Raw genomic sequence first — 23,141 nt, 5'->3', positions numbered from 1 at the left:
TAGCATTCAGAATCTTTTGTGTCAAGAATCTTAACAGCTATTCAAATTTGAGATGTCTGGCAAAAATCCTGTTTTTTTAAAGGTTAGATTTTAAAAATCGTTCTTGTTTTTAAGGTGAAATGAGGTGATAGGGAGATTGCAGCTAAGTACTGTGCAAACCCCAATCACATTGTATTAGGAAACTACAACATCTTAGACATTAAAGTCAGTCATTGTCAATCCAAACATTATATTTTAAGCCTTGTAAATTACTTTCTGGGCTCATTAAAAATACTAACTGTTGGAGATGCAAAAGGCCTATACATGTTTCCAGTTGGTAAGAGTGGTTAAACATCTGCCAAAAACATTTAAGAATACTATGGCTTATGGTTTGTGTGGTGAGACCATCTAAAACACAGATCTGGTTGTAAGGCCATCATGCAACGTCAATGTGGTTATTCGTTTTGGTTCAGTAGAGTGGTGGTTTTGGTTGCATTTGTGGAGGTTTAACACTTTTTCATGTTCTCTGTTCTTTCGAAGAAATTGATATTGAGCGTTGTGTGCGAGAATCTATCAACCTTTTCTGCTGGACTCCCAAAAGTGCGACATATAGACAGCATGCCCAGCCGCCCAAGTCTGTGGGAGGGGATAACAACGGCTTCAGCAAATCATCTTCTTACTTTTCTACTGACGACCAGGACCTTCCCAAAACTGACTTGGTAAGTGCTTAGATATACTGTAACATTATCAGACCTGTCTTCTGAGTACTTCTGAGTACCCTCAGCTTCTTATTTATAAACATTACTTATCCAATTTTCTTTTATTCACATTATTTTCCTGACTTAAAACATCCTCAACTTATTTACTGTGTGGTCATGAGGTGTATGTATATAAGGTCAACAATATATATCTAATATATATAGTCAACAAATGTTTTCCACCCAGTATGTGCAGTCAACAGATGTTTCTGAGGACCTTAACTCTGTGTGTATCTACAGATTTTCTCTTTTTACTTTTTCCATTTAAATATTTACACATTTAGGTATGCAAAGAAAAAATAACAAGACTCATGCTAATTACAAAGCAAATTGTATTGGTTTAAGATTATCAAAAAGCATAGCTTTATTCAAACCAAACTTAGCTTGAAGATCATTTAGAATGAAGAGGATCTTCCTCAGAAGTCTGGTGAAAATGTTAATAGCTGTACCTTTTGTGTTTTAGCTTTAAGAATGATCAGGGTTTGATCACATAAGAAGGGATTGAGCTAATTTAATCTTTAAACGAAGCTAATCTCTACCCCACAGAACAAGCACGAAAACAGGTAATTACCAGTAAACCCTGCGAAAACTGGGAAATCTTGTGTACTTCGTTTTCTGTTACAAAAAGCAATGTGATGCTTTGTGTACATTTACTTGAGTTTACGTTTTAAATGTTAAAATCTTTTTAGGGCAGTTTGGCAATTTTTATATACTCTACTGTGTATGCTTGTTGTCTGTTGTATTTGTTTATCTCACAAAATGGGATCTCACATCATTTTGGATATTTTTGGAGAGATTTGTCTCACACAGGGAAAAGCATAAGCAGACCCATCATGCTGGATGATGCATCAAGTGCTAATAACTTGTCATAAGACCTTCGTTTCGAATTTCACAAAATCTACAAAACTCTTTTGTTATTTTTACTGAATGGAATTCAAGGACCTTGCCACGATTTATAATTTAAGGACCTACAGTACATCAGTGCTGTTAAGATTCACACTGTTTTTATTATTCAGCTTGAATATAAATTCCCCTGCTGGAACATGAGAACAGTTGGCTGTTAACAGGACTGGAGATTCATTTGAGCCACCATAAACATGTCTAGCCACTAGACACCCACTGCCTCTTTAGAATTCAGAACTAAAGACCCAAGTGTTCTGCTGTGATCCTGACACTTTGTTTTACTCAATGTTCTTATGGAGGACTTTTGGCTTGCATGAAAAGAGTAATCTCCCTTTTTCAAAAGTTCCATTCCATGTTTCTAATAATATTGTCCTCTGCCATAAAGAAAGTGAGCTGTCTTAAGATACTGAATTTAATTCTTCAGTGCTCTGCATTTTTGAATATTTGACTTTTTCACTTAATTCTTTCAAAACTAGAAACCGAAAATCAGCTTTGGAAATTTTAAGCAGACAACCAGTTGCTTTACGACTATGGCACGAAACGGAAACTAAGTCGTTGTTTGAGCCGAATAGTACCCTCATGACTTTACTTACTTGCCAAATGTGTAATGTCCAAAAAGTAAAGGTCATGGTGTCAAACTGACTTGTACTGAATGTAAATGCAGTTTGTAATCAACCACACGGTTTTGAGCTTAGCAGCTTACTCTCCTGCCACATCTAACAGTTGTAGATTTAAGCAGTCCATTCAAAGCCACATCTTGTCCACAGAAAAATACTACTTAAAAAAACATATAGGAGGGGACTGACGTCGTCAGTCTCTGAAGTGTAGCGTCCCCAAAACCATCTTGTGTTCCTACAGCCCCACTCCACATCATTTCAAGAACTGAGAGGTTCTTTGCCCGTTGAATTAAGGGGGAACAGGTAGGGGAGATTATACACACCCAGAATAGGGATTTAGCTAGGACACTCTCCTAATCTTTCATATAGTGCCATTGTGCCTTCAAAGCTTGGCTTTAGATGAACATTTCATTAGAGGGACGGCACCTTTTTTAGCACAGTTCCACAATATTAATCGGTTTGGAAATGTAGGCTCCCACCTGAGGATCCATCAACAGAACTCTGGCTTTCCCTGGAGTTCTCCCATCAAAGGCTTAGCTTGGCTGCTGAGGTTTGATGACCTCAAGTGAGAAGGTAGTGCTGCAAAATTAAGTCCTAACTTTGTTTTTGCCATCTACTTTGTCTTCCATTAATGGGTGGTGCAGAGAACATTAAAACACTTTAGAGCAAGGCTGTTTTCTTCAAAAATAACAAATCTCCCTATGCACACGTTTTGCATTTCTTTGGTGACCTTCCCTAGAACACTACCCTGGCATTCGGATGGCTTGAAATGTGTACCTTTACTCATCCAAGAATAAACACCTAAAACACAGAATGGACGTTTTGATAGACACAAAGGCAATCCTAAACCAGCTGTTGGACTGAGTGTAATCTCAACTCGATCTAATCCAGTTGATTTGTTTGACTTTTAAAATAAATAGGTTTAAAATGAGCTTCATCTTCCCAGTAAAAGGGCCTGAACTGAGATGCTGGAAAGAAAACAACACTGTGTGTACTTAACTGTGGTCCTGTTATTCTTTGTAAAGTCTGCCTCTTTTGGGATTAAAGGTCTCCATTTCGTTTTTTATACGTTACTTTTTGACTTTGGTAGCTCAAATCAGGGAGCTTATACCTTTACAGTCATGTCTCTCAACTTGTCCTGTTTGCTAAAATAATTACAAATAAGCTTCTTCAAGCCAGATGTCCTATTTGTTTTGCTAGCAAAATCCTGAATTGAAAGTAGATTACCAGAACAAAAATATCTTGAGCCACATTCACATGGGGTTTTAAGTCTCTTTAGGAGACTGACCTGTGAGTTCTGGATGATGGAATTTATTCTGTGACATCTCAGACATGGGTGTTGTGGGAAGATTTACACATAGAAGTGTGTTAGATTTTGTTTTCTTTATGTGAATTAAACCCTACATGGTTTTCATTACTTGGTTTAAGCAACTGAGAGGATTCAGGCATTGCTATACATAATGGGATCATCTCTTAGCAGACAGGCAGCTTAAACAATTTCCTTTCGTTCCCCAAAAGACCAGGCACTCAGGCAGATATGAAGTAGACAGATCAAACCCTTTTTTTCACAGTTTTCTGGAGAAGCAGTGCACAAAAAGATTCTGTAACACATCAATAGAAGAATTTCCCTAGTAAAATGACAAGATTCAGCTCAATCTCAGGTGGCATTTCTGAAACTGGAACACAGGCTAATCAGGGACATAGACTGCACACCGCCATTCAACTATCGACTGCCAGATTCTGTTAAAGCTCACACAGCTCCCAATTACTTTTTCATAATTCTCCCCAGAGAATTAAAGAAACCGATTCACTTAACCACAATTGTAAATCGACACGTATTTATGCTAAATGTGTCAACCACATTAACAACCACACAGTATAAATCAATAAATACCAAAATACTATCATCTTCATTTGTTATTTTTTATATCCTGGTATATACTAAGAATCAAAAGAAATGTATCACTTATAGCTGTATCAAAGCCATTAAGTTGAACTTGTCATTTTTGTTTTGTTTGTTTTTTTGCATTTTATGGAATAGACATGACATATAACATATAGTACAGGTTAATATTGGTCACGAACAAGATCTACAGTGAAAGACACAGGCTAGAAGTGTGTGTGTGGCCACTGTTGGAGGTCCCGCTCCCCTCATAGAGCCTAGACAGGCATGTGCCTGTTCACTGGTCTCAGAGCCCTAGATGTCAACAGTTCATCCCAGGTCATCTCACAAATGTTCAGTGGGGCTCACGTCCAGTGAGTAGGGGAAGCCCCATCATAACCGTTACATTCTCATCTCATAAAGAATGCCATTGCTACACAACCAGCACGTGGATGTGTGTTGTCTTGCCGGAGTGTTGTCATGTCAGGGATGTGCCAGCAGGAAGGGCAGCAGGTGAGGTTGCCATCAATCACTACATATGGAGTTCTGTGGCCACTAGACATGCTTGGACCTCCCCACTGGTTGCTCCAGTCTACACAACAGTTAGTGTATTGTTCTGCATATCTGCTCCCCATTTGCTGCCATCCATCAGGGTTGTCCACACAAAACCTCGATTCATCACTGAAGAGAACTTGGCCTCACGGCTGGCAAGTCCAGTTGAGGTGACAATTCAGCTGCCAACATTCCAGTGGAATGAAGGCATTTTGCTCCCTTGATAAGCTGTATATGTTGGTTCCTTTCCATTTTTTTCTTGTTTTTCTTTCTTTGTCTTATTTTTCATGTTTGCTTTTTTTGTGCTTGTCTCAAGAATTGGTTATTAAATAGAAAAATGGTACATATGAGGGGTGAGAACTCAAAATTGAGCTGATATAATTAGAGTACTGCAAGGATCTTTACTAGGATCACTGCTGCTCTTGATTTATCAGTGACCTACATTTTGGTATAGTTAACAAGTCATGTTTGCATATTACACCAACATAAGAGGATTAGAAGCCACCCTTAGAAGCTGGGAATTAAATTACAAAATTGATCAAATTTAGACTGAGCAAACACCAGGTAGACAATGTTTAATGTAGTGCAGGGTTTTGAATGCAAGTAGTAAAAACATAAATTATACATACAAAAAACAAACCACTAAGCTAGGAGAGGTTTCTTCTGAAGAAGACTGAGGCGATTATGTTGACATACAGTATTATTGTCTCCTAGACAACCACAATATAGAAAATATATTGCTGCTCTGGAATCTGTCCAGAGAAGAGGAACCAAATGCATTCCTAAGGGAATATTCTACACTGACAGGCTGAAGGAACTAAACCCTTATGTTTTTGAACAGAAGATTACAAGGGGACCTGATACGGGTATCCAGAATCCTCTAATGTCATTTTGAAGAATTCAACCCAGCAGAGTTCTTCAGAATGAACAGTGAAAGATGAACCAAAGGAAGAAAAAACATCATTTAAAAGCAAAAATATCTTTATCCAAAGATTTGTGGTAGGACAGAACAAGCCATCCAACCATGTCATTGACCCAAATCCCCTGTTTTTCAAGAAATGTATGGATGAGACCCTTGGATCAGCTAACAATTAATGGGTTAGACTGGCTGAATGACCCTCCTCTCATTAAGGTCCTTTCCTGTTCTTGGTTTTCACAAGACCTGACTTTCAGCGCCTTAAATCACCTCACCACTGGTGCCCAATCAACTTTTATTAGTAATGATGGTGTTCATGCAACAGTCAAATCACTCTTGTTTATTTCAGTCAGTGGTCTAGTGATCTGTACCATTTAGTGAATATCCAAAAATCCATATACTTTATTTTTCTAAAAAATACATATCACATAGGGTGATATGTTTTGATTGATGCTTAGTGTACTTTTCTTAATAATTATTTATGCCTGTTCAGTTTCATTTATACTATTTCACGTGAATGACTATTGTCTGCAGTTTACAGATTGCACAACATAAAGAGCCTGACAAATAAGCAACCGCATGAGAAGTAATGCAGAATTGTTTATTATGTTTTGGGCTTGTATCCTACATTCAGTACATATACTTTTTATTTGCAAATTTGCTAAATGATCTAAAGGTTTCAGCAGTTCTGAAGTTGATAAAATCTTATTTAACATTTTGTGTACAATAAAGAAATAGAAACCATTAAACAATGAATATTAAATGTTTCTTAGATCTAGTTATGGCAACCATTAACAATGTTGACTACCTAATCAGTTTACAACTGACATAAGAAATTAATGTACTTTATAGTGGTTAATTGTTTGGGAACATTTTAATGAAACACCAAAAGCACGTTGAGCCTTCTAGCCCAGGTGATAGTTCTCGAGGTTACCTAAGCTTTGGAAAATAATTCTTTGTTTTCGGTAATATGATTCACTTTGCCACATTTACTCACCATGGAAATACTGTTTGAAGTCAACAAATCTCCCGGCACACCCCTCTGTGTTATACGGTAATTTCTGCGGCTGATTTGTTCTGTGGTTTCTACAACAGTCTCCCTCCAACCGACAGATTTCTGGCACATCTTTAGATATAACACTTTTTGTCCTTCCTATACTTTGCAGCTTCCAGTGCCTTAAATGTGTGTTTGCATGCTGTGTGTAAGAAGAATTTTTTTGGGTGTTCTTTCACTTTAGAATGCGACTGGCAAATGGCCTCCTAGTTAAAATGAAAATTGTTTGGAGAAACAACTCCTTATACTGACCCTTTGAACACATCACATGCATAGGGAAGAGCATTGACCTATGAACTGAAGATACACAAGTCACTGTTGTTTTTTTCAGCATCCATTAATATCTACGTATCAATACAACAAGCATAAAAAAGGAACGAAGCAGTCTTGATAACAGCAATGTGGCTTTGTACTGTATGCTCAACATGGAATCAGTGTAGCTGCATCTCTCTCTGGTGTTAGTCCTACTTTAGGCACAGAACAAGTCACGTCACCCCTGCATAAAAATGTCCAAATGATGTATTAAATTATGATTACTTTATAACTTCTTACGTACTATATAGTAAATCTTTCCTGCTAAGATCATCTGGTTCAGCTCAGTAAAAATAGAAAGGCATTTCAGAGACCAGATGATGGCCTGCAACCCAGCCAGAAATTAAGCCAAGAGAGCTGCAACTAGCATGATCTTGGAAGTAGTAAAGAGGAAACTCTAGGAAAGGAGATCTGAATTCACGAATCCTTTATTCCTCATCAGCCCTGAGTTGTTGAGCCTTAAACTTATAAGGTATCAGATTTAATCTGAATGTGTTCCATTGACAAATAATTCCTGCTTCATGTTATCTACCGTTCATATTCATGTGGGATACAAACCAAGTGGACAAGAAGGTTCATTCTTTCAAGACATTTTATACCATCAACATATAAAACTTGCACTGAAAGTGGTGTGGACAGCACTTCCATATTTTTAAGATTGCAACCAACAAATCCAAACATGTCAAAAAGACACTGCTTTTATTGTTGGGCAGATTGATAATACACTATCAATGCTAAAATAATTAAACAACTTTAAGTGCTTGAATAAATGAATACTAATATCTAAAGTGGCTGCAATTATATACATTTACCATAAGCTGCATTTTAGAAAAAAAAAACAATTTTGTTTCTGATATAATATTACAGGCTTATTTTGTATGTACCCGACTCTCGCTGAATCAGTTCCAAGAGTATTTTATGTTATAAAAAAACCTCTTGAATTCTTGAACAGTTTTGTAATTAAAACAGTTTGCCAGTGCGCAACAACTTGCAAAATCCTTAAAGAGCACTGAAAAGAATAAGTATTCTGTTCACATTCTGCCTCCACGGATCCATTTTAAATCTGTATGAATTGTTGTGGTGCGCTGTGTGCTCATGTAGAATATTTCAAGTCAAAGTTCCGCCTGATTCAGTCAGTACCCTTGCACTGGGATCTCTATCAACAGAAACATCTCTATTTGAAATATCTCAGCATGACGGGTGAGGATTTAATACAAGCAAATTGCCAGTTAAAGGCTTCAAGTGGCCCAGGGTTGAACTTGAAGTCTGATACTTTAATGTGGTGTATTTATGGAGGATGAGGGTGGGGGTTGAGTATTGCCAATAAAAGCTAAGCTAAATGAAATCTACAAAAATGCTGATGCTCTCTGGCAAGCAGGAAGAAAAGCATTTGCCAATGGCTATTACCTTAATCTTTCCATAGATTTAGTTGGAAAGTGTGCTTAAAAACTCACCTTGTGCGCAGTGATATCTTCGTGTCTGAAATGTGTCATGGTTATGTTTCATCATAATGTATATATGGTCACAAAATAGGGAGAGCAGTTAATTAACATTTATATGAACAAGTAGGTAAATGTGAGGTAAGTGCACAATCTGTACAACACATTAAACAAAAACCAAAACTGTATGTTTCAGAGGCCTACATTGTGCTGACCTACAAACCTAATATTCTACACTTCTGTGTCTTTTTATGCTGTGTTCTGTGGTAATGATTTACCATGAAGTTAATTAACGACAGTAAATCACCAGAGAACCACTTTTGACCATCCATGTTTACCTGCCTCTTAGCTCACCTGTAGCTAGGCAAATATCAGATAGTACTCATTGTTCCTCACTTATTGAACAAGGTCTGGAGAAGTGCAATCAGAATGTGAACTACAGATGTTTCAGTTTTTATGGCTACCTCTAGTGTACTGGTTCTGCTTTTTATGATGGAGCAATGTGGTAATGTCCTTGAGGTGAGACTTTATCCTTATTTAGCATATAAAAATACAGGGTCTGAAATTAACTTGACCATCCATCCAGCTGTTGGTTAGTTCAGTTTAGTTTTTGGTTCATTTGAAGTTTGTGTCAAGAAAATATAACTTAAATACGTCCAGGAGACCTCAGCAGGTTCTGATTGACACTGTTAATCTGCACCCTGTGGGTGTCTGGGCCTTTCGTTGCTGTGTTCCAAAGCTCTGGAGCATAGCATGAATTAATTCAGGGTCTCTGTCACACTGGGTGCTTTTAAGTCTAATTAAAAACGTATTGTTTTATAAAGTATTCTATTTCCTGGCTTTTAAAAACTTTCAAGGTACTATGTTGTTCTCTTCTCCGACATTATGAAGTTGTCACAAAGTTATGCCATTTGAATGAGTTTTGACATTTACCATTCTTTTCTCATTTTGTTATAGGATAAAGGAAAGTACCTACGTTATAAATAAATAAATCCTCAGTCTGGTTCAGATATGCATGTATCTACACTATATGTGTTTCTGATTAATTTCTGTAATTGTCACAGTTCTGTAGTCTGTTTAATCAGGTTCCCAGTGTATTTTCATATAAAAATTCACAGAAATTTAAATAGAAGCCAAGGGAAATTGAAGGAATAATACCAACTGTGATAATGTGCCCTTGATATAAAGATGTTTCCAGTATTTTTCTTTCCAGTAATTGTAAGTCTGTGTGGCTTTTGTGCGTATTTTCATGGATGGTATTGAACATTTCAAGTTTTGTATTAGTAGAAATGCCACATTTCAAATGGAGCAATTATTCTCTCTTTCAATGTCGCAAGCAGTTCAAATATTGGTGTTGTCACACAAATCAAAATTCTTTCATTTCTAGACTTTCTTGTCTCATATATTCATAGGCTTTACATATTGAATTTTATTAGATTTAAGACTCTTACCAACTCTAGCATCAGCATTACTCCCTGTTGAGTGACAGAAAAAACTGCATACTGTAAAAATACTTGTGACCCCTTGTGTGAAGTGCAGTGTTGTAATATTTCTCTTATCAGATTAACGCAGTCTTCAATTTGCATTATGTATGACAGGCTCTTACGTGTCTCAGTATTTCTAAATCCAATCTTGTATTTGTAAATGTGGTTTATTTTTGCAAGTTAATTTGCCTAGCATTATCTATTAAATTAAGGGGTGGACTGAAAGATACAGTAGTAAGCTTTGTCTGGGTCTTTGTAAAAACATGCAGCTCAGTTTTTGTTTGTGCTTTTTTGGCATGACAATTCAGTGAATATTAATACTGTGCCAGAACCGTGACTCATTTTGTCCTATTTCTAGCTATTTTCTTTCATAGTCCATCATAGCATTGTTATTCTTCAATATAAAAAGAAGGATTTAAGTGTTATTAATGTCGCAGCTTTGGGGAAGCTGTTATATAAATGAAAAAGACAGGACAGGGTTTAGTTTTTTCTAACTTTTGCTTGCTTGGCTTCTTTCTGTTTGGTTTACCAGGCTCAACTATTTATCTAGCCACTGTTTATTTATATGTAAGCCAGGAAAGATGTAAAGGTTGTTTCAGTGCATGTTCTGTATGTGCCAGTCTTACCATACACCTGCAAAGCATTGATGTAGTAAAGAAAAAGTACAATAACACTACAATTTTCACCACCTGATAATCTTGTAGATGAGCAAATATGTACTAAAAACATAAATAGCGAGCTGTTTGTATCTGGGAGCCTCATAATAAATTATGGTAAATGTATAATTAAACTTTTACTGATATGCCTACAATTATGTCTGTGATTGTCCATGACCTGCAATATTTATTAGCACAGTTCATTTTCAAGAACAATATGTATTCATTTTTTTTTGAGATTGTGTTTTAGAAATATTATGTAAGCACATCCTGATATCTAGTTGATTAAGTTTTATTTTGATGGAATGTGGTTCTTCAGAAATTCAGTGTCTTACCCCTTCTGCCATAAGATTTATCACTGGTGCCCCCCTGTTGCACTCATCATTGTGATCTTTAGTCTGTGATTGATTGGCCCCCTCTGATCTCTAATTGGGAAAACACCTTCTTGTCTTCATTATTTATTGCAGTTCCGTGTGCTGTCATTCAATTTAGGATGTGTCACTTCTATCGAATAGAACCTTATGTGAGCAACCACACTTTTCTGAGCACAAGTTATTTCAATTTTACCACTGCAGAATGACTTGAAACCAGCCACCTTTGTATCTGAGGGTCCTTTCAGCTGCTTGGATAAATCATTATGTCCTGTTTCCATATGTGTGATTGTTAATATTATTGTGTTCTGTTATGACTGGTTATGTTGTGTACATTTTGTTAATCTTTTCTTTTCTTTCTTTGTGTGGTATGGTATAAGCCTCTTTGCCAGACTGTCATTGTAAAATAAAATTTGTTCTCAATGGACCTATCTAGTTAAAAGATTCAGTAACGGAGGTTATTTCACCTTGAGCTTCACCTTAAAATGTGTCATGCAACACCAGAGCTTAGTATAAAATTAAATTAATCATCCGTAGCATTGCCTTTGTCACACCATGTTTAAATTATTACTTTTTTTTTTTACTTCTGTTAACAATTTAATTCTCATTACCTCCAGAGTCTCATCAGCACCAAATATTGCTGCTGAAAATGAGCACAGAGTCAAGCTTCATTTTCTTATAGAGCGTTTTGCTTTGTCTCTGTTCAATTTTAGCTTGTCTCAACCCTCTCTTTGCTGACTTTTTGCTGAAGAAACTGTGCAATGATGATGCCATTTCAGATTTTACCTTTCCCTTGATTTTAGGCACTTAACCCTTTGACCTGTGCTGACATTCTGGTTATATGGCTCATATTCTCAAGCAATTCTCCTGATGCCACTGAAATGTCTTGAAGTTTACACCCTGGTGAAGCATCAGAGTACCTTTAGCCTGGTGATGGATGGGCTGTAGTTTGATCCATTAGTAAAGGGACTGCAGCCTTGGAAATTCTTACTAATTGGAATTGACTGTCATAAGAACCACACATTGTTCACACAAATCTTGAAAGTAACAAAGTATCTTTTTTTGTCATGTGTTTAAGTTTGCATCTTTAAAAGCATTGCAAGATTGTGGTGTATTATCTTGAGACATTTTAAACTTTTAAATCCAAGGTGCCTATCCCACTGAAAACCATACAGTGAACGCTAGTATAGTAATTTGTGTCTCTTGAGCGCTGATTTTATTGCATTAAATACGGGTAGATCAGCAAGCAGAAGTATCCTTCTTTGCACAGCTGGCAGAGCAGCTTCTGGTTTGAATAAAATGAAGTGAAAATTTTAAGTAAAGAGGTGTGTGGCAGTGAATATTAAGTGAATAATAAATATATAAGATTTAAGAAAGACACATTGACAACCCCTATCTGAACTACTGTTTGTTAAATTACTAAGAATTATTACTGCTGCACAGGCATCTGTGTTCAGTAAACTGTGGCAACATGTCATAGATACAGCACATAAGTACTGTAAATTTTAACAAATATTATTTAAAGATTTAGAGCAGCCATACTGGTATTTTGACTGTAAACAAAGCATGAAAATAGTAAAGAGTGAAACCTACAGTAGCTCATATGTCTTTCTGCTAAGTTTTTGACCGGGGGGGAAACAAAAGGCAAGATGAAACAAAATAAAAATAAAATAAAATCCATCCGTTCAGTATTAGAAAGATGCTTTTTCCTGGTAAGCCCAGAGACAAGGCAGGGTTACACAGGGATTCCAGTCTGTCACGCAAATGCACACCCAAGCACACAGGGTCAATTTAGAGACTCCAGTAACCCAGGCCACCATGTCCTTCAGAGATGGAAGTAAAATAAATATCAAACATGAGGTTCCTGAAAAAGTTGGAAAAAAATACCGCTGTAAATAAAGAACCGGCTTTCATGAAGCAAAAGTAAAATACTCTCTTCTGTACCTGTTACAGGCTCACCTTGCGCCGTCTGGTTTTTGATCCCCAATGATGCGTGACAGGCCTGTAAAGTTTCAGTCTGTCACAACTCATTGGGCTCTGTGATGTATTTACCAATATCAATCTCCCTGATGGGAGGCCATTTTTCTCACTGCTGCCAAAGGTTTACAAGTGAATGTAAAAGGTCTTTGCGGCTGATTTGTGTGGCCCCTGGGGAACAGCCTTTTCATTCTCTTTAAATGTAAGAGGAGAAAGTCATCAGACAGAAGTTTCTGTGATGAAGAGAACTGCAGAGTTGACAAGTCACACCAAACATGCACCAGTGATTTACATTATTTCTAAGACTAATCCTATTTCAATTTAAACTAATGTGTTTACTGAAATGTCATTTAATGGGTATAATGTATACATCAAAATGTATACATTGTATCGATAACCATCAGAAAACCAGTTTCAAAAGAGTTTTGAGATGAGTTGCATGTGATTTGTAGATGATGTAGAGATAATGATAACACTTTAGGAGTTGCAAAATCCATTTCGTACACTTTGTGAGCTACATAATAGAGTGGCATAATTGTGTTAAGAACCAACAATTGTAAATGATTTCAATGTTAGTAACAAAACCCCAATTCTAAACAAATACACTGATTATAGCATCATTTATTAAAACACATTACATTATCACACATTTATTGACAGCCTAAACTAAACTGTTACTAAGATCATTTTGAACAGAAATTGGAATGTGCGCTCTTTGTCACAGAAAGAGTGTTCTCATGAAACAGGTGATTTAGGTGATATTATTATCACCTAAAAAAATGGTTGATATCAGTGGGTATTAAGGAGACATGAAGTTAATCACTGACATTGACATTTGACCGATTTAAAATCTGCCTAGGTTCTTTTGAGTTAAAAATATATTTTGAGACTTTACCAATTGATGTATTTTAGCAGCTTGTATATCCCATTCCTATTCAAAATGTTAAAGCACCAGATTTCTCACTTACTGGGTTGCAGAGACTGAATCCCATGTTATAAAAGCAGTTGATTGCATGTTGTTCCTGAGTGGCTCACTGTAATAGAAATGCTTTGATCTAGACTATAGAAGTTTCTAAAGTGTGTTGCCTAGCTGCCTCATTTTTCATTTTTTTTTAAATTTCATTTTGATACAACACTCTCAGAACACTTTTCCTACAACAGTTGCTTTAATTTTTAAGTTTACTTCATACTTCAAACACATTATCACTAAATCTAAGGAAAAGTGAAAGAAGCTAAGTAGTCACAAATAGTTTGACTTGTCCTTCAGAATTATCAAAGTTGGTAACAGCCTTCACTAATCTTTGAAGATATAAGACTTACATAAGTTCAGTGTTATTTCTGTTGCATTTTATTATAACCCAGGATGTAGATTTAGATTCTGAAAAACACCTAAGTAAGATAATAAATGCATCCTGTAAAAACTTGTGACCTTTTGAAGTGAAATCTTCTAGTAGTAAATAGTAGCATTTCTCTAGTGATTAATACAGTTATCGATTTACATTATATATAACATGCTTTTACATGTCTGAGTATTTCTAAAACCTTTATTTGTAAATGTAATTCAAGTTTATTTTCCTAGAAATATCCATTGAGTTAAAGAGTGGACTAGTTAGCTTTGTCTGGGTTTTTTGTAAAGAGGGGCAGCTCCATTTCAATTAGTTCATGATTTTTTGGCAAGGTGGTTCAGTGAAAATTGATACCGTGCCAGAACTGTGATTCATTTTGTCTTGATTCTAGCTTATCATCTTGAATGTGCCTGTCATTGTTATATAGTTCTCAGTGTATTTACAAAGGATTTAATTGGTATTAATATTGCTAGTTTGTATAACTTCTAGTTATCATCAACTGAAAAAGTAAAAGCAGTAGACCTGTTGAACTATTGCTGTATTTCAGTGAATGTTCATGACTGAATGAGCACAATACGTGTCTTTTACTTTACTGTAATGTAACTGGATGATTGTGGCTTTTATTTTAAAATAAACTCTCCAAACTCTTGCTTTAAGTATTTTGCTGGAAGTGAAGGGCATTCTCTTTACTATTCTGGAATTCGCTCCCAAAAAGGAACACTTGGCTGCAGGATTTGGAGTTTTGCTGTAACTGAGACAAGTTTTTACTCTTAAGGGTGGATGCCGTCCAAGTGTTGGGTCTCTCACAATGTGAGGCAGGCTCAGGAAAACGGAGAACAGACAGCCAGTACTTCATCTCTTCCTTCAAAATATAGTTTATCCCTCCTAGTCAAAGATGGTTTTAACTCGTGGAAGAAAAATAAGGCAAGCTGAGCCATCTGCTTCTCTGATACCGTTTGAGTGTTCCCGAATACATGCCCACTGGGACTAGAAGCTTCTCGATGCCGTTTAATATGTATATAATTTAACTGCGAAGGAAGCGTGAAATGTCATTGCTGGTTATAAATTGAAGGAAATTCAGATGGCAGCTTTGACATTGTTTCAGAAGATCAAGTGCTTTGATCCAGGTCGGTTCCTCTTTCACTCTATGGTGGCCTTAATTTTTAATGAAGTTTAATTAAGGAATTTAGTCTGCTTGCTAAGAGCATTAGAGAACAGTAGGCAGAGGCCACAACATACAGTTTCCTAGTGAAAGGTGGTCAACTGAGCATTTCTGAAGCCTTTTGGAACACATTGGCTAACAGCACAGGTGGAAATGAATGGTTAGAATCACTTAGGCCATCACCCCTTGAGCTGTCAAGAGTTTTAAGACAAGGCCTCTTTTTTAATAAGTTTTTATTTTGCTGGTTTTACTGTAAAATCGTAATTCCACAGCCTCGCCTCATAACAAATGTGTCGATTGGGTTTTGCAGAGAAAACATTACTTGAATACCTACTCCTGTGAAGCCAAGGAGTCAAAATTGTGATCTGAAAATGATATCCAGTGCAGCTTGCCTTTAAATGTGCTGACAAAAGGAATTTAGTGAGACTGACTTCAGTGTATTTCTTTTTACTAGCTAGTTTCGTGTTCTAACAGGTTCATTGAGCTGTGTCACCTCATTGCACACCAAAAAGGGGGGTTAGCACTTTGATTTTTATGGAGGAAGTGGCCCGAGTATAAGTCCATTTTTTTTCTTAATGGTTTTTTCCAAGAAGCTGTCGAGCTCCAGAAATCAGGGCTACTTGCAGGGTTGGACATACAGTATCTTGTGGTATTTTGTTTCACTCACACTCATACAGAATCTGTGAAACACTGTAGCAGGAAAACAATAAAGTGGAAAATGAAGTGAAAACTATCAGTACTCAGCACATTTTGGTCTATGGTATTTATGTATTAAGGACTATTCTTAATTTTAATAAAATAATGTATTACCAAAGTTCATATTCTATCATTTTGTTTTGTATTTTAGGCTCGTATACTGGACTGTGACTGGAAGGGTGTTGGTTTAAAACCATATTGAGACATTGCTGTTATACTTCTGAGCAAGATATTTCACCCATATTGCTCCAGTAAAATATCCAGCTGTATGAATGGGTGAAAAATGACATTGCTTTGGATGTGGTTAATATAATCACCTAAATTATTTAGTAGCATTTACTTTTATCATGCTTTTAGTTTTTACTTTCTTTTTCCTAATTTGTTTAATTAACATTACTGTTTGCTATACGAAGAAAGGATTTCTTAGAAAATCTGGCACTTAGCAGTGTGGTGTGTTGAGTATAAGAGTAAATACTGTAACAAAGTGCTGCCAGCTCATGTAATGATAAAATCCTTTTCTAAACGTAAGATTAAGCCTATCACAGAAGAGGGATTACAAACGAAACATGTTCATTTACTGGTTGTGCTCAATCACTTCTAGCTGTGTTTCATCCCTCTTAGCCTGGGGAGTGTTTGTATTTAATGGGCATGGAGGTGGAACTGCTTTTTCAGCAAGTAAGATCCTTGCAGGGCGTTACTGAGAAAGCTGACTCTCAGTGTCCCACATGTTCACTTTTTAGCTTGGAACAGGTGAGCCTAACTCCGCTTCTCAAGGGCTCTTGTTCAGCAGGTTTTTTTAAGTCTCTTTACATCTCCAGCTTCTTAACAGCAAGGAAAGGCTACAGCCTGTTGGGTAAAGCAAATAATAAGTGACATTACGTCTCAGATGCCAAGAAACCCAGAAACCTTCTGGCCCTTCAGGAGTTTTGTTGTGCACTTCTGCCTTAGAATAAAAGTTCTTGTAAAAAGCCAGTAGATTCTGTCTAGCTGATAGTGCTTGTTTGATACAGCGCTGTTAGGGATGACCTGCTGCCCTTAACCATGAAGCTGAGGCCAAAAACACAATACAGTTCTTATATTATTAATCCACTTTTGAAGTGAAGTTTGCTTTATTCATTGCAGTATGAACAGCATTTTTCTGGCATGTTTCCATTTTAGATAGCATAATAGCTGAAAATTAGACTTTGTGTTGCCGAGAAATAATGTATAATGAATCAAGCCATCGAGATTAGGGGAAAAACAAAAATGATTAAAAAAATGAATTTAGTAGAATTTAAATGGCACATGCTGAAAGCAAACACAGTACATGGAAGGATGTTGATATCTGTTATTTCAAGAGTTAGGTACACTCATCTATCCATTTTCTGATCATTTTACGCAGTGCAGTGTTGAGGGGTGCCAACACAAGCAATTGGGGCAAGGCAGGATACACCTTGGATGAGCCACCAGTCCATCACATGGCATACAAAAACACAACAAACAAATACACCAGGGTCAGTTTTCCAACAAGCCAGATAATGTGCCAGTACTGTATGTCCTTGGACATGTTTCCTTAATAGTTTTTTGTATTTTACAAATGGTGTGCCATAGAAAATAATCTATTTTGATCCCCAAACCCGCTTCATCTAAAACATAGTGTTTCTTTGCAGTAAGTTGTAGATCCCATAATCCACCATTTTTTGACCAGGTTTTGTATTATGAGACCTCTGTGAAGTGAAGGAGGAGACCTGTCTCTTCTCCTGTTTTTTAGCAGAGAACCTTCTAGAACCGAACGCCAGTAATGTGTATTGCTTTCTTCTTTCCAGTCTCGTGAACCTATCAAGTTGAGCGAGCTGAAGGCAGAGCTGTCGCCTCGCATTTCTGCAGAAGATCTTATAGACCTGTGTGAGCTGACGGGACCCGGCCATTTCAAGACTCCCACCAAGAGGATCAAATCCAGCAAGCCCAAAATCCTGGCTGTGGACATCCGCAGCAGTGAAGAGTATCCTTTCCCAGAACTGTCTGTGGCCTTTGTTGGGCTTTGTTGTTGTTTACAGCAGAAGTATAATATTTTTTATAGGAGAGAAGCACTGTCCTTAGCAGTATATCTAAAAATATATGAATTCAAGTAATAAATATTTGTGAGGATTGTGATATCCCATGGGCAGTGAGGTACAGTATGTATATCTGGAATATTTCAATAGATGCGTCTTAAGTTAACAGCACTCCGAATAAGACATCCTGTCAGTACTGGCAGCATGGTACTGGCTTAGAGTGAGTCAACTCACAAGAAAAAATACTGATAAGTGAAAAGAAACAATTAAGCAATGCCCAAATAGCTCTATTCAATAGGGAAAACCTACATTCTTTTTCCAAAACTCAGTCTCCGGAATTCAGGTCAGTGGCACAGGGTTCCAGCACTAGTTTCCCTTAAATTTAACCTGGCGCTATAAAACCTGGAATAAACCAACTGGCCAAGTTGTGACAAGCTGATGTTCAAGCTGATTTTCTGGGATCCATAAAAAAAATGATGTTTGATATTAGGTAGCTCCTAGTAGTCAAATAAGCAAGAAGAACCAAATTAGTATATATCCTCACTGGAAATGCTTCTTACTGTATGTTCATAATTAAACAGCTGTTCAGTATTAATTATTTTTTTAATTATGGTTTTATGTTATTAACATTGTTTGGCTGCACCCAAAAGCTGAAGTTCAAATATGTTTAAAAACATATGTTATGTTTTTACAATTGCATGTTTTCAGAAGTAGCCAAATCATAAATAACAATAATGTTCACAATACCACATTAATATATAGCATACAGAATAATATACTGTACAGTAGGCATAGCTTAGTTTATGTAGTTCAGGTGGGTAGCTGCGTCAGCATGCGTAGGCTGCAAAGTAACAAGTAAAGGTTTATTCCATGCTGAAAGAAAAGAAGAAAGAGGACACAACGTTTCGGAGTGGAGCCTTCTTCAGGTGTGTAGCTTAGTTTATTACTATCATGATGTATTATATAAGGCTATTACACTAGCATTTACTCATCAAAAAGACTCTGCATTTCCATGCTATCATTATGATTGTTTACTTTTTAATTTTTCCAGTTTTTTGTATTGTTTTGATTCCATGTTGAAAATGGCTTAATGCAGCTAAAATCAACAGTTCTGGGTGTTATCTTTGTCTTTCATACCTCTTTTTATGCCAAAATAGGCATAGTTCAAAATTCATCTTTCAGTAGCAAATTAGCAAATCACACAGTACAGTAGCTTCATTTGTAGTGGAATGTTAAAAACCAGGCTTTAGCAGTGGGAGAAATGAATGGTACTTTTTTTTGGAAGCTTGTTTTTAAAGAACGACATTCATCTGAGGCTTGTTTGCAAGTTTGGTTGCCCCACCTCACTAGCAGAAATTCCTCACCATAGTACTTTTGCCATTTTCTTCTTTCCCTGATCTTGTTCCAGCAACAATAGCCTAACATCGCTCGTTTTTCACTATGGATATGATCCCTCCTTGTTTTTCATTGAATATCTGATGAATCATAGTTAATTCAGGTCTGTGCCAAAGCCCCAATTTAAACGTTTGTTTGAAGACCATGCTGATGATCGCAGTGAAATGGGAAGTCCATAATGTTGTTTTGAATTATAATTGTCACACAATGGTGAAGGTTTTAGCATTCTCAAGGGTTCAAATATCACGTCTGTCTGAGAGCTCACTCGTCCTCTGTTACACTGTCTGAGGGGAAGCTTAGAATTATTTACGGTGGCTCTACAATGGTCTGAATTCTGTCCTTTCTTTTTGTCCCAGCTCTGAAGTTTTCTATTGTTTCGGTTATTTCTGAAAAGGAAGCTGTAGAATGCTGAAACAGAACTCCACAATATTTCCTGTGGAAAGTTTTTTGAATGAAGACTTCCATTCAAAAGTCTTTCTACATTTTTCTAGTGTAGAATCTAACTCTAATGCCCATTACTAATACAGAGTGTTGAAATCACTTGTTTTATAAAATTCTGAAGGCGAGTCTTAGTCCTTTACTCTGAACCATTACTTGCCACTCAAAATTATAAAGTTGAAGGTCTCATAGATTGAATTGAGTTGGTAAAATGTTTTCTGTATTTCATAACTACCTCTGTATCATAGTAATCTTTTTATACTAAAAAGAAGACTTAGCATTCTCAAGTCCTTTACTTCAGTTAACTGAGTGTCTTCAACAAGCTTTATATTTAGAGTGGTCGATGACATGTATATTTTGTAGAATGTACATATAGAACAAGGTATGTACAATGAGCTCCCATCATTTTTTTTTATTTCAGTAACTCGTTGCTTTTCTTTTTATGCCCACACATTCTCGAATTGCCACCTGTTAATTAATTAATCATACGCCTACAGACCCTAAACTTGGCATAGCAGTAATGAGGACACCATGCTTTCCTCCTGAAAATCTGTCAGAGTTACCTGCCAATATAAGTCCCACATTGCCTCTCCCGGTGAGTTTGCCTTTAGATAGATAGATACTTTATTGATCCCGTGAAGGAAATTGCAGTGCAACAGCAGCTTAACACAGACAACACAGCCACAGTGTAACGAATGATACAATAATAATAATAATAATAATAATAATAATAATAATAATAATAATAATAATATTACAATACATACAATACAATCAGTACAGTGAGGGGTGCACTAAAAGAGTTACCCACAGTCCAGGACACACAAAGAACAAACTAGAACAGAACAGTACGCAGGAAAATCGTATTGCACATATGAATATAAGTATAGATGTAAATATAGATATAAATATAAATGTATTGCACGGGTCCCTGGCATATATTGCACAAAAAACGGTTGTAAACAGGAAAAGAAAAAGAACAGATGTAGCAGTTTTCTGTTCAATCCAGGAACAAGTCACAGTCAATGTTGCCTCTGCCCAGACGCAAGGTGGATGCGTTGTACAGTCTTATGGCAGAAGGCAAGAATGACCAAGAAAGAAGCTCACTGTTGCACCGTGAATGAATCATTCTATTGCTGAACGTGCTCTTCATTTCTACAAGCCTGTCATAGAGAGGATGGGAGATGTTGTCCATGATGGCCTCTAGTTTGGACACCATTCTCCTCTCAGCCACTACCTCCAAGGGGTCCAGGTCAGACCCAATGACAGAGCTTGCTCTTCTGATGAGCTTGTTCAGCCTGTTAGAATCCACTGCTCCAATCGCAGGGCCCCAGCATACCACTGCGTAGAAAATGGCGCTCGCTACCACCGACTGATAGAACATTTGTAGCATCTTACTACATACATTGAAGGACCTGAGCCTCCTCAAGAAGTAAAGTCGGCTCTGTCCCTTCTTGTAGATGGCCTCGATGTTCTTAGACCATTCCAGTCTATTGTCGATAGATTATTGGATGAGCGATGTGGCTCTTACTGACAAAATACAGCAAGTCACAGAGTTTACTATTAGGTGTAAATCCAAGGAAATCCAGAATTATAAAAGCTTGCTTTACCTCTGTGGCACTCTAGCAACTACATGCCACAGCTTAGTTCATCACAGTCGTGGTTGGTTGATGACATATACCAGGCTTTAACTGTTAATGTCTGAACATTATATTTCAATCTCCAGGTGTTTAGGAGACCCTGCATGTCCTGTTTTTATTAACAAATAATCCATCTTGGAGAGACAATCAGATCACCCTGAAATTCTCGTTTGTGTGACCCTATATCTGAGTCTACAGTTTTTTGTCTTATATAGCCAACTAAATGTATTATTCTAGGCAAAACCATGCAATTTTAAGCTTTTAAGATGTTATATTTGGCTTTAGATTTTACTGTGCAAAACTAAAATGGACACATTTTAGTTCTCTTTCTGATTCTGTTACACGCAAGCATTCTAGTATATCGATTTTTATACGTTTCTTAGTAAAACGTTTGCCATTTTCAGTAGCCACAAATCCATCCTTAAGCCTACTTGACTTGTGATAACAAACTTTGGTTTAATAATATCACATAATGCATGTGTTGTTTGTAATGGGAAGATCATGTGCAAAGTAGGTTTAATGTTTTTTAAGCTGAAAAGAGTTCATATATTTTTAATTAAATTGAGCTTTACAGCTTGAAAACAAAACATTCTTTGAGGTCAGAGAAATGTAAGAGCTAATTGTTTTAAAGAGATTTATAGATCTGTTAATCACATTGGATTAGTGGAGGGGCCCAGTTAAGACAAACCTTTGTGATTAAATCCTGTGGATTCAATGGCTTCCTGAAAGGAGACCCTTACAATGCAAACTACTCCAGAACAAAGTAGAATTAAGTACTTGCTTCTGGCTTCTGGCAATCAATGCCTAATCCGCAATTACGATGTTTCCCATAATTGGAAGCTAATTATACATAAAAAATGCCAACACTTTACTTGTACCTAAGTCTTTTAAGCTTGAGAACATTGAGTATTTGTATTCTTAAATGAATTTTTATCACAGACTATTTAACTGCAGTTGTCATTCCAGAAGTAGTGCTGATATGGTCAGATAGACATGTAATGATGAGCCTGTACTTTAGGACTGCTGAAGGCTGCATGAAATATGCATATGTGACAGAAAATGCATAAAATGATTTCTAAAGTACAATTAGCCAAATTCATAAAATCTCCGGCATGTTGTATGGATCCCATATGTGTCTTTATATCTGCTTCCGTGCAATTAAAGCATTTACTCTGCTGGCTCACAAAACTCAGAGGTCTGTCCTGCATCCTCTTAGAGCGTTAGTAGTCTGCTAAGGAAGACCCAAGTGGATGTATTTTATTAGATTCGATAACGGCTTAGTCATTTGAAGAGAAAGAAATATCTGACACGTAGCAGCTTTAAAACTATTCAGTAGGAAGCCATATGCGACCTACTGTGATGTAGCACCAAAACTATAAAGAATAATTAAAATATACTGTTTTGACCCAAATTTCCCATGGTGTTATCATGCTTTAAGACATTCTCAATACCCACTATGAAGCCATTTTATGTGTGGTGTGGGTTTTAGAAATATGAGAACATCAATTAATTGTGAACGGGGGACCAAGAA

General features: G+C 36.7%; 1 protein-coding gene across 4 annotated transcripts in view; it reads left to right on the top strand.

Annotated features, from left to right (window-relative positions):
• tbck (TBC1 domain containing kinase) overlaps positions 1-23,141 on the top strand; it is a 78,343-nt gene that overhangs the window by 40,849 nt on the left and 14,353 nt on the right. For all 4 annotated transcript variants that reach the window (XM_006629899.3, XM_015345933.2, XM_015345932.2 and 1 more), the window contains exons 23-24: positions 520-698; positions 17,910-18,085. In XM_006629899.3, the coding sequence (XP_006629962.2) occupies positions 520-698; positions 17,910-18,085 (355 nt within the window). The remainder of the gene's footprint in view (positions 1-519; positions 699-17,909; positions 18,086-23,141) is intronic.

The sequence above is a fragment of the Lepisosteus oculatus genome, chromosome 1, assembly GCF_040954835.1.
Source record: "Lepisosteus oculatus isolate fLepOcu1 chromosome 1, fLepOcu1.hap2, whole genome shotgun sequence".
Taxonomy (NCBI): domain Eukaryota; kingdom Metazoa; phylum Chordata; class Actinopteri; order Semionotiformes; family Lepisosteidae; genus Lepisosteus; species Lepisosteus oculatus.
This window is presented reverse-complemented; position numbering and strand designations above follow the sequence as displayed.